This window comes from Budorcas taxicolor, chromosome 5, assembly GCF_023091745.1.
Source record: "Budorcas taxicolor isolate Tak-1 chromosome 5, Takin1.1, whole genome shotgun sequence".
NCBI classification, from domain to species: Eukaryota; Metazoa; Chordata; class Mammalia; order Artiodactyla; family Bovidae; genus Budorcas; species Budorcas taxicolor.
In genome coordinates this window covers 112,623,999-112,634,731 of record NC_068914.1, presented here as the reverse complement: position 1 = coordinate 112,634,731, position 10,733 = coordinate 112,623,999, and the positions used below count along the sequence as shown (strand labels likewise).

Here is a 10,733-nt window from a genome sequence, read left to right as displayed (position 1 = left end):
TTGCCACCCTATGTACCGGATCCTGCCAGGCTCCTCTGTCCATGGGATTCTCCAGGAAAGAACACTGGAGTGGGTTGCCATGCCCTACCTGTAGGGGATCTTCCAGACCCGTGGATCCAACCAGCATCTCTTACACCTCCTGCATTGGCAGGTGGGTTCTTTACCACTAGCGCTGAATACTTGATAGAAAATATAGGAAAAGGAAGAAACATGGTATGAGCGTGATTCTATTCAACAAGAAGAAAGAATATGGTGGGGAAATGTTGGTGGATGATTTCCCCATGGAGCCTACACCATGGCTCAGGAAAGGTTAATGCTGTCTAGAGCCAGACAGGGAATAATGGGCTTGGAGTTTTCAAGTGATCAGGCAGAACATCACTGGCTTTTCAGAGGTGTTTGCAATTCAGACTGTGCCTTAATATACCTAGGTGTTTCTATAAAACACAGAATTTGTATTTTTTTAAAAAGTCATATTCTGCTTGCCTTTTTTGTTTGTTGGTTTGGTTTTGGTGTTTTTGTTTGTCTGTTTTTGGTGATATGTCCTATTACAAAAATCTTAGATTCCTAAAGGAGGAGATTCTGAAACCCTTGCCTTTGGTATAAGAAGATACCAAGTTTCATTTGCCAGTATTCACCATCACCTCCTCTTCCCTCTTTCTCTTCTTCCTCTAGCTTCCATTAACTGACTCTGACCAAATCATTCTTAGGGTCCCTTAAAAAAAAATCTCTAAATGACAACACTGAACTAGATCATCTACCCTAAAAACTTAATTAGGACATTTTCCAAAATGATAAAACATAGCAGTTCACGAGGATGAGACCTAACCATATTAACCAAATAGCTGTGGTTTCCCAAAAGGTTACTACTAAATACCACAAATGATTCAGTTACCTACTTTTTTTTCCCCTAGAACTAGCTCACCTCTCTGCTCTCAGAGCTGTCCCGAGGGCACTGAGATTTTTCTAGAAAAAGTGGTACGGGGAGCTTAAGATTTTCACACAGCACTTCACAGATTTTCAAAACCTATCGGTTGTTAATCTCCTTTACTCAAAAAGTCTGGGTACCACAAGCAGATAAAACCTTATCTTTGCGCTCTTGTGGCTTAGCTGGTAAAGAATCTGCCTGCAACGCGAGAGACCTGAGTTTGATCCCAACCCAGGAGAAGGCAAAGGCTACCCACTCCAGTGTTCTGGCCTGGAGAATTCCAAGGACTGAATAGTCCATGGGGTCGCAGAGTCAGACATTACTGAGCGACTTTCACTCACTTCCGCTCTTGAGTTCCCCCTCCTGGGCTTTAGATGCATTCACGAGCTTAAGCTTAAGCTGCTGCTGCTGCTGCTGCTGCTGCTGCTGCTAAGTCGCTTCAGTCGTGTCCGACTCTGTGCGACCCCGGAGACGGCGGCCCCACCAGGCTCCCCGGTCCCTGGGATTCTCCAGGCAAGAACACTGGGGTGGGTTGCCATTTTCTTCTCCAATGCATGAAAGTGAAAAGTGAAAGTGAAGTCGCTCAGTCGTGTCTGACTAGTAGCGACCCCATGGACTGCAGCCCACCAGGCTCCTCTGTCCATGGGATTTTCCAGGCAAGAGTACTGGAGCGGGCTGCCATTGCCTTCCCCGACGAGCCCTCACACTCTACTCGCTCTCTGGGAGCCGGGCGGGGTATGCGGTTTCCCGCGAGAGAAGGGCTCTGGCGGAAGAGGCGGCCGCCACACTTCCGGTGGCCGCGTAGGGCGCTCGCCACACTTCCTGTTGATCCTGCTCAGCTGAGGGCTGGGCTGAGAGGAGGGCCGGCGGGCGGACGGCGGCGGCCACTGGCCAGGCGTGGGCGCGCGCGGGGCCACCCAGGGCACAGAGCAGACGCTCGTCGCCTGAGCCTGGAGCACCCTCGACTGCCGTGCCATCCGCTCTCCGTCCTTCCATCCGGCCCTCGGCTCTCCGCGCGGCACCATGCCCGCTGTGGACAAGCTCTTGCTAGAGGAGGCGTTGCAGGACAGCCCCCAGGTACCTCCCGCCGCCAGGGTCCCCCTCGCCCGAGGGCTTGAGGCCGAGGAGGCCCTTCCAGCCTCGGGGTGGAGGCGGGGAGTACGCCGGGCCACCTTGGGGGCAAGGAGGGGCCGGGTCCCGGCCCAGAGTCCTGAACCCGGGATGCTCCGGGACATGGCATCCCTCAGGCAGAGCTGGAGACACCGGGAAAGCAACTCTCAGTCTTTGTGTCCCGAGCCCTTTCCAAACTCAATTGAAACTGGGGCTGCTTGGCCTACACCTGGGCTCCACTGCTTACTAGCCGAGCGCCCCGGGCAGATAATCTTTTTCTGCCTCAGTTTCGTCATCTGTAAGATAGGGATAATAATTGTACCTGCCTTCTAGAGTTGTTAGAATTAAAGAAATGCCTGTAAAGTTGTTAGCGAGTAATGTCTGGCACAGAATAAGAAAGAAATCAGTCTTATTACTGCTGCTGATATGCTGGGACCTGGTGGATTTAGGGCCAGAGTGAGAGGCAGAGAGCCTCGACCTCTTTCCCAGCGGTGCCAGACCTCCCCTTGGCCCTATTTTCCCATTTGTGAAGAGGAAATTGTAATAATACAATACCTCTCTCATTTGTCGCAGAGGGAAACTTCATTAGCACTCCCGAGATGAGATTCAAGTCCTTTGAGCTCTGCAGAAAGCTGGTGTGTAAATATAGTGAGTGCAGAAGGACTTTAGTTCCTAAATCAGTACACCTTTCCCCAGGGAAGCTGTGTTCACCTTCATTAACGTTTCCCCAGCTTCTTATTTACCCTAGTGGCTCTGCGTCCCTGGGTTATATAAGTAAGGCTCTTTATTGCCTAGTATCTCAACTCTTAAAAAATGGGAATAAGATTTTAAGAGGAAACTGTTTTCCTCTCACAGCTTCCCTTGGCTTTTTACTTCCTTTCGATTTGCTTCTTAATGTAGTTGGGCCTCCTGGAGATGATCCTTTGAAGAACTTACCCACTCTGCATTTCTCCACTTCGGGCTTAGTAATCGAAGGACTCTGAGCTTAGAAACTTGTGCCCATTTCTTTGCGATCTTCCTTACATAGTCAAGAAATCGTAAGGAAGCCGTGATTTATTATTTTTTTTAATTGGCATCCTCAGGTCTGATTGACTTTTTCAAAGACTGCTTTGAAGTCTCTGCACTTCTGGCATTTTGATGGGACAAAAGCCCTTGGTAGAAGGCATTTTGTCCATCCTCAGACTTGTTATGTGGGATCTGAAGATAATAAAGTGGGATTTGTATCATTTTGAACAAGGATTTCCACTTGCTTTGTAGTTGGAGAAACTGAGATGCAAAGATACATTGCTTTCCTAATGGAGCATGGTGATGGCTGAGCCAGATTAGAGAGGCTGCACTAACTGAATCTCAGTGTTGCCCTCACTGAGGAGTTAATATTTGGAATTTTTGGCTCTCACCTCTGTGAATATGCACTAGTTCTGAGTGTTTTCAGGATGTACTCAGCTATCAGGCAGGCTAAAGAGGACTGACAAGCAAGTTGGGACACCTGGGTCCTAATTGTGGCTCTAACATTAACTCATCATTTGATTTGGGTGAATTCCTCATCCCTGTCCTGTGACTGGGGCTTCCCAGGTGGCACAGTGATAAAAAACACACGTGCCAATGCAGGAGACACAAGAGACCCGGTTCAAACCCTGAATCAGGAAGATACCCCTGATGGAGGAAATGGCAACCCGCTCCAGTATTCTTGCCTGGGAAATCCCATGGACAGAGCAGCCTAGTGGGCTCCACGGAGTTGCAAAGAGTTGGGCATGACCGAGCGGCAGCACGAGCCCAGTCATGTGACTGGGTCGGTTTTTCCCATCTGCAGAATGAGGAGCAGATGATCTTTAAGGGGCTTAAAGTTTTATCATGCTTGAGGAAGAAGAGGTATGGAGGCCTTGTCATTCGTCTTTAGGGTTCCTCTTTATGTGATGAATTTGTCATTGCTTTTGAGATGTGAATGCCACTTACAAGGGTTCTTAGTGAGGTTTGAAAGGAAGCTAACTTCTAGGACGATCTCTGATAACCATCAAAGTATAGTGTTCTTGTGTGGGGCCTGTGCCTAATGCAGCTTTCCTCCCAAGAGGTCCATAGACTTATAATTGGAAAGAATCTAATCCAACTCCTTTGTTTTATCTATAAAGAATAAAAACCACAGCAAACACCTGTATCATATATGCATTTTATGTGCCAGGCACTGTTCTCAATACTTTACATATGTTAACTCATCTAATCCAACAATCTTTTGAAGTAGGTCGTCTATTAAAATTACCAAGGAGCAGAGAAGTTAAGTAATTTGCCCCCAAGATTATACATTAGAGTATAAGAGCCAGGATTGGAATTCAGGCAGTCTGCCTATGTTGTTGAAGTTAGCCCAGCCACCTAGCACCTGGCTTTTCTGTCATCGGTGACCTAGAATATTTCACTAAAAGGAAGCATTCTTAAGAAACCATCTATTGTTTGTTTCCTCTTGTTTTATGTGGAGTATTTATGAGGGTTACTCCAGTAACCTGGTTGCATAGGATTCGTTAATGAACACAGAAGCTTTTATGTTTAAACTCAGTGACCCAAGAGGAGCTGAATAACAGTTCATTGACCTTAGATACATCTGTTCACGTCCTTTTTTCTTTATAGTTCACAGCCCTGCACAATGTATAAGACTAGTTGATGAGTGTACATGTATTATCTCTGGTTCAGTTCAGTCGCTCAGTCATGTCCGACTCTTTGCAACCCCTTGGACGGCAGCATGCCAGGCTTCCCTGTCCATCACCAACTCCCAGAGCTTATTCACACTCATGTCAGTTGAGTCAGTGATGCCATCCAACCATCTCATCCTCTGTCATTCTGTTCTCCTCCTGCCTTCAATCTTTCCTAGCATCAGGGTCTTTCTAAGGAGTCAGTTCTTCCCATCAGGTGGCCAAAGTATTGGAGCTTCAGCATCAGTCCTTCCAGTAAATGTTCAGGACTGATTTCCTTTAGGACTGATTGGTTTGATCTCCTTGCAGTCTAAGGGACTCTCAAGAGTCTTCTCCAACGCCACAGTTGAAAAGCATCAATTCTTCAGCGCTCAGCTTTCTTTATAGTCCAACCCTCACATCCATACACGACTACTGGAAAAACCATACATAGCCTTGACTAGATGGACCTTTGTCAGCAAAGTAATGTCTTTGCTTTTTAATATGCTGTCTAGGTTGGTCATAACTTTCCTTCCAAGGAGTAAGCGTCTTTTATTTTCATGGCTGCAGTCACCATTTGCAATGATTTTGGAGGCCCCCAAATAAAGTATCTCTCTGTTTCCACTGTTTTCCCATCTATTTGCCATGAAGTGATAGGACCGGATACCATGATCTTCATTTTCTGAATGTTGAGTTTGAAGCCAACTTTTTCACTCTCCTCTTTCACTTTCATCACTTTCATCTTTAGTTCTTTGCTTTCTGCCATAAGGGTGGTGTCATTGGGTGGTTATTGATATTTCTCTCGGCAATCTTGATTCCAACTTGTGCTTCTCCAGCCCAACATTTCGAATGATGTACTCTGTATATAAGTTAATAAGCAGGGTGATGATATACAGCCTTGATGTCCTCCTTTCCCCATTTGGAACCAGTCTGTTGTTCCATGTCCAGCTGTAACCGTTGCTTCTTGACCTGCATACAGATTTCTCAGGAGGCAGGTGAGGTGGTCTGGTATTCCCATCTCTTCAAGAATTTTCTACAGTTTGTTGTGATCCACACAATCAAAGGCTTTGGCCTAGTCAATAAAGCAGAAGTAGATGTTTTTCTGGAACTCACTTGCTTTCTCAATGATCCAGTGGATGTTCACAATTTGATCTCTGCTATATGAGCAACAGAAAGTTTTAGGGATTAAGATACTTGTCTCTGTTGCTGTTTGGGAGCCTCTGATCCTGGCTGTTCTGTGCTAAGTCACTTCAGTCGTGTCTGACTCTTAGCAACCTTATGGACTGTAGCCCGCCAGGCTCCTCTGTCCATGGAATTCTCCAGGCAAGAATACTGGAGTGGGTTGCCATTCCATTCTGCAGGGGTTCTTCCTGACCCAGGGATTGAACTTGTGTCTCCTTTGTCTCCTGCATTGGCAGGCGGGTTCTTTACCACTAGAGCCACCTGGGAAGTCCCCTGCTCCTGGCTAAGTGCTGGTAAATGCTGGAATGTAATGACAAATAAGATAAGAGTGCCTGCCCTCTGCTGGTTCACAGTCTGTTCTGGGAGACAGATAAGGAGAGCAGCAGTTCCTGCACTGTGTGAATACTACTGTGATAGGAACACAAATGCAACTTTGAGCTGCTGCAGCTTGCCCTTCTCCAGGGGCTCTTCTTTTTCCGTATGTGGTGTGCTTTTGATATAAAGTGAAGCGCTGTTGCTTGCTGTTTTGTTATGGTGTTTGTTTCCTTTGCAGTTGGCACAACTGAAGCACAGACAATGTTAAGACTAAGTTCTGAGATTATGCAGTGAGAGGTCCAACTGGGAAACCAGGCCTTTTTTAGCTCAGGCAAGATGCATCAGAACATTACCTAGTGGTTTTGTCTTCATTGTGGAAGACTTTTGTCCTGCTATACTCTTTGTTTATAATACATTTTTATTTCAGTAGACTTGGTTCTCAGGGCAATGGCACCCGACTCCAGTACTCTTGCCTGGAAAATCCTATGGACAGAGGAGCCTGGTAGGCTGCAGTCCATGAGGTTGCGAAGAGTCGGACACGACTGAGTGACTTCCCTTTAACTTTTCACTTTCATGCATTGGAGAAGGAAATGGCAACCCACTCCAGTGTTCTTGCCTGGAGAATCCCAGGGACGGAGGAGCCTGATGGGCTGCTGTCTGTGGGGTCACACAGAGTCGGACACGACTGAAGTGACTTAGCAGCAGCAGCAGACTTGGTTCTACTGAGACATTTCTGTCCCTCTCCCATAATATGGGAATAAGAGTTTTGTTTTTACCTTAGATATAATATGTAGTATTTATACTTGTATATATTATATGTGATAAATATTGAAACATTTTAAATATATATAAAATATACACATACGTGTGTATAAATTTTATAATCACAGCTATTGAAGTTGTGCCATTATATAATTAGATGCTGTTTTTAGGTGTGAAAAATGTTTAGGACTATTTTATTAGATTACACTTGGTTTCTTTATTGTAAGATAGAAGGTAGTGTGGAGCTAAGGCTAAGGTGTTTGGTTTTGTTCTTCTATCCAGGCATACTCTTGAAAGTACAGAGTAGTAGAGAAAGGATGGAATTTAAATCTTGATCCAGCAGGTGACTCAGCCTCTCTGAGCTTGTGTTTCAGCCTGTGTAAAATCACAATAAAATACTTGCTTAATTCTTATGAAGAATAAGTAACGTACGTAAAGTATCAATATCTCCATGCTTGCTTGTTACAGTAACTCCATAAAGGATTGCTGTCATTGTCCTTATAATTATATGCAACAGTGTCCTCTGGATTTTTTGGTAGAACTTTCCAGCAACTAGTGTACCTTTGACTGGTCCTATTCCTTCTTCATATCTCAGAACATTCCTGTTGTTCCATGTATAAGTTTAAACAGATAAGAGAGCTGATAAATGTGGATATTAAAACAGTGTCTGAGATAGCTGGGTATTTTTTTTCAAGGATGATCGTGGCCTCGTGCAGTTAGAAAGGGAAGATAGGAATGTTTTTGTCAGTTTTAATGAGTATCATGATAAACATGTTCAGGATATAAAAAAAAGATTTGTGATGTAGTTTTGGCTGTTATCACAGGTAAGAGCGTGATAGTAGGATGACCAAAGAGAAGCCAGCTCCAGACAGCTGCATCCTGCCTCCAGACAGGATGGGGGGCTGTGGGCCAAGGAGCATGCCCATTGACGAGACCCACCTTTGCTGGGTGATGGGTGCAGACTCCTGTGGTGGGAAAAAGGTTGGCCATTGGTGCCAGCCTGACTTGGGTTTACATTGCAGCCCTGCTGCTTCCCAGTTGTGGGAGGTTTCTTAACCTTGATGAGCCTCAGTTTTATCATCTGTAAAATGGGTTAGTTTAACTGTGGTATCTAATAAAGTTGGTGGAAGGATTAGATGAAGCAGTATTTAGTGCTTGACACAGTGTCTGATACATAGGACATACAGAGTAAATGGTAGTTTTTCGTTTTCTTTCTGCTCTCTTTGTGGAGGATATTTATACAAGCCCTCTCATTTCATCCTACAGCTCATTTTCCATTCTGTTTTGTTTCTAAGAGTTTTAAAAACAGTAAGTAAGATTCAGCTAAATGGTTGTGAGTAGTGTTTTAAAAAATTAAATAGCCTCGATCTAGTTGTATCACTCTTTCTTTCTCTTAGACATACTGTTATAGCAAAGAAAGGAGCCCGAACCATAAGGAACATTGAAGAACTCCGTCATCATTGACGCCATGAGTACCGGAAAGGTCTCTCCTATTAGCTGATGTTTATGTCAGTAGTTAACTGTGTAGATAATGTTGCCGTAGTGTTGAAATGAAATCATGCGTGTGAAGCCAATGTGTAATAAGCAACTGACATTCATTATCTGCTTCGTGATCACTATCCTCTGCTGCCACTATGTGTTAGACACTGGTAGGCACCTTAAGTACTTTTTCTACTTCTAGTGCTACCTGCAGATTAGTGTTAGGGCCTGAACCTGGACCCAGGACTGACATGGTCCCAAGGGGATCGCAGAGCCTTTGAGAGGCCCCAGTAGACTATAAGCTTCTGGAGAACAGAGTTGGTTCTGATCACCACTGAATCTCAATTCCCATCACAGTGTTTCATCCAGTATTGGATGAAGGCCGAAGTATATACATGAATGAATGACTCCAGAGTAATAGACTAGTCACTGTAGGTTCCAAAAACATCTTTTAGCAATCTTTTTTTCAAATAGTATATTTGAAAGAGATATAATAAAGAATTCTAAACCAATGTTTTTCACCTACTCATTGACATCCAGTGATGGATTAAGAGATCCAGTGGGTCACAGCCATGATTTTTGTTTTATTTGTTCTGATCCTTCTGTTGATAGGAATTGGTACTGAAGAGTTTATTGGTTTCAGAGAAGGTATTTTTAGCCATAAAGACCTCAGGCAAAGCCAGGATAATATATACTGCTGTGAAGTGCCCCAGAGTTTGTCAACAAAATCAAAGGTCAGACAATTCAAATGCCTGGATTTCTCTTCTAGTTTATTGGGGGATGCTTTTGGGTCAGTTATTGTTCTCTTGCCCAAGATAAGTTAGAAAAAGAAAGAAGGAATTGAAATTAATTTGCAGGGAAATTATGCACCTTAATGGATTGTTCTTTGTAAGCTGCCCTGGAATCACCTTATTAAAGACATTTCTGTAGTTGCCTCTCTGTTCTGTGCCTAGTGGGTTGTCTTCTGAAATAGAGATCCCATTGTCACTAATGTTTCCCATTGTGCTGGACACATTAACAGTAGTCCCTTGAACAGACATGGTCTCTTATGTGATGCCGTGATACTTCTTTAGACATCTTCCAATATATAACTGTTTTCTTAGTGCTCAGCAGATCAGGCACTCTGCATGAAAATGGTAGGAAATACCTTTCATCTAAGACATTGCTCAGCTGTTCTTGAAACCCTGAGTAGTCTTCCCAAAGGAATGGAGCTAGCGTTCTAAGTTTCTATTTGAGTTTTGTGCCCAGAACTTCTGCTGGCATGCCCACAGTACATGAAATTTCCTGGCCGTGAGTTTTAAAACGTGGTTTACTAGAGTGTGACGAAAGACATGGAGATTGATTGTAGTGTCTTAAGCAGAAGGAATGACACACTCCTGCAAGACACTCAAGATTGCAGAAAACCAGACAGATGGTTAACTACTGTGATGATGCAGTGCTGGGTGACCACACCCCAGGTACACAGACAGGACTGACACTGAGTTCAATTTATGGGCTTGAAGGGAGAGGCTGCCCTTTTTAACACTATTTTATTGGATGAACTTTACTGGTGCTTAGGTAGAGGCTAAAGTCGAGACAGATAATAGCCCTTGAGTCTTAACCCTTTAGAAACTGGCTTTCCTTCTCTGTTCCCAGTACTCGAACTGTATTCAGGTTGGCCTTGGCCTTGCACTGTAGTCTAAAGGATTAGAAAAGGAATTCTAAATTAAAGCTCCAGGAATCAACTTGTATCAGTATTAGCAATAAAAAAATAAAGCCAGAGAACAGGCATCTGCCCTTCCCAGTTCTGTGTGTGTATGTGTATTTGTTTTACTTCTTTTGTAACTTTTCCACTTAGAAATAATATTGGCCTCTTTTCTTGCAGACTCGCTCTTTACTGAGTGTATTTGAGGAAGATGCCGGCACTCTCACAGATTATACCAACCAGCTGCTCCAGGCGATGCAGCGCGTCTATGGAGCCCAGGTATCCTCCTGCCCACTCATCTGGCGAGGAACAGAGTAGGAGCCCTCTGCCCTCACCTTGAACTTCTCTCAGGAGGTCGAGAGATTTGAGTCAGAACATCCCCCTTTAAATTTTTAAAATAAAATCACAATTGTTTTTCTCTTCTCTTCATCTCAAAAAACTAAGGACAGTTTGCTTTCATAGCCTAAGAAAGAGGGTAATTTTCCTGTAACTAGTAGAACCAGTAGAAAGGTACATCACTGCTTTTTAATAGAAAAAAAAAAATGCAGTCCCAAAGGGAAACATTTGGGTCTCCTCTTCCTACTTGTGAATGAGTGGGTTCAGTATTCTGAGGCATGGC

At 44.2% G+C, this 10,733-nt stretch overlaps 1 protein-coding gene across 2 annotated transcripts in view; it reads left to right on the top strand.

Moving 5' to 3' along the window:
• Nucleotides 1-1,810: 1,810 nt before the first annotated feature.
• The window catches only part of APPL2 (adaptor protein, phosphotyrosine interacting with PH domain and leucine zipper 2), a 55,282-nt gene continuing 46,359 nt past the window's right edge, over nucleotides 1,811-10,733 (top strand). For both annotated transcript variants that reach the window (XM_052639500.1, XM_052639499.1), the window contains exons 1-2: nucleotides 1,811-2,002; nucleotides 10,295-10,393. In XM_052639500.1, coding sequence (XP_052495460.1) covers nucleotides 1,949-2,002; nucleotides 10,295-10,393 — 153 coding nt within the window. In that variant the 5' untranslated portion in view covers nucleotides 1,811-1,948. The remainder of the gene's footprint in view (nucleotides 2,003-10,294; nucleotides 10,394-10,733) is intronic.